A 347-nucleotide genomic window follows, 5' to 3' on the forward strand; every position below is an offset into this window, starting at 1 on the left:
GCGCATTGCGCTCTCCCCGCCGCCAGGATGCCGGTGACCGAGAAGGACCTGGCGGAGGACGCGCCGTGGAAGAAGATCCAGCAGAACACGTTCACGCGTTGGTGCAACGAGCACCTCAAGTGCGTGAATAAGCGCATCGGGAACCTACAGACTGACCTGAGCGACGGGCTGCGGCTCATCGCGCTGCTCGAGGTGCTCAGCCAGAAGCGCATGTACCGCAAGTACCACCAGCGGCCCACCTTCCGCCAGATGCAGCTCGAGAACGTGTCCGTGGCGCTCGAGTTCCTAGACCGTGAGAACATCAAGCTCGTGTCCATCGGTGAGTGCCCTGGCCCGGCCCGGCTCCG

General features: G+C 64.3%; 1 protein-coding gene across 1 annotated transcript in view; it reads left to right on the plus strand.

The window, feature by feature from the left end:
- The first annotated feature begins 6 nt into the window (after positions 1-6).
- LOC106726464 (filamin-B-like) overlaps positions 7-347 on the plus strand; it is a 52,967-nt gene continuing 52,626 nt past the window's right edge. The window contains exon 1 of the mRNA XM_014541314.1: positions 7-319. Within this exon, the coding sequence (XP_014396800.1) occupies positions 28-319 (292 nt within the window). The 5' untranslated portion in view covers positions 7-27. The remainder of the gene's footprint in view (positions 320-347) is intronic.

This window comes from Myotis brandtii, unplaced genomic scaffold (genome assembly GCF_000412655.1).
Source record: "Myotis brandtii unplaced genomic scaffold, ASM41265v1 scaffold268, whole genome shotgun sequence".
In the NCBI taxonomy this organism is placed as follows: Eukaryota; Metazoa; Chordata; class Mammalia; order Chiroptera; family Vespertilionidae; genus Myotis; species Myotis brandtii.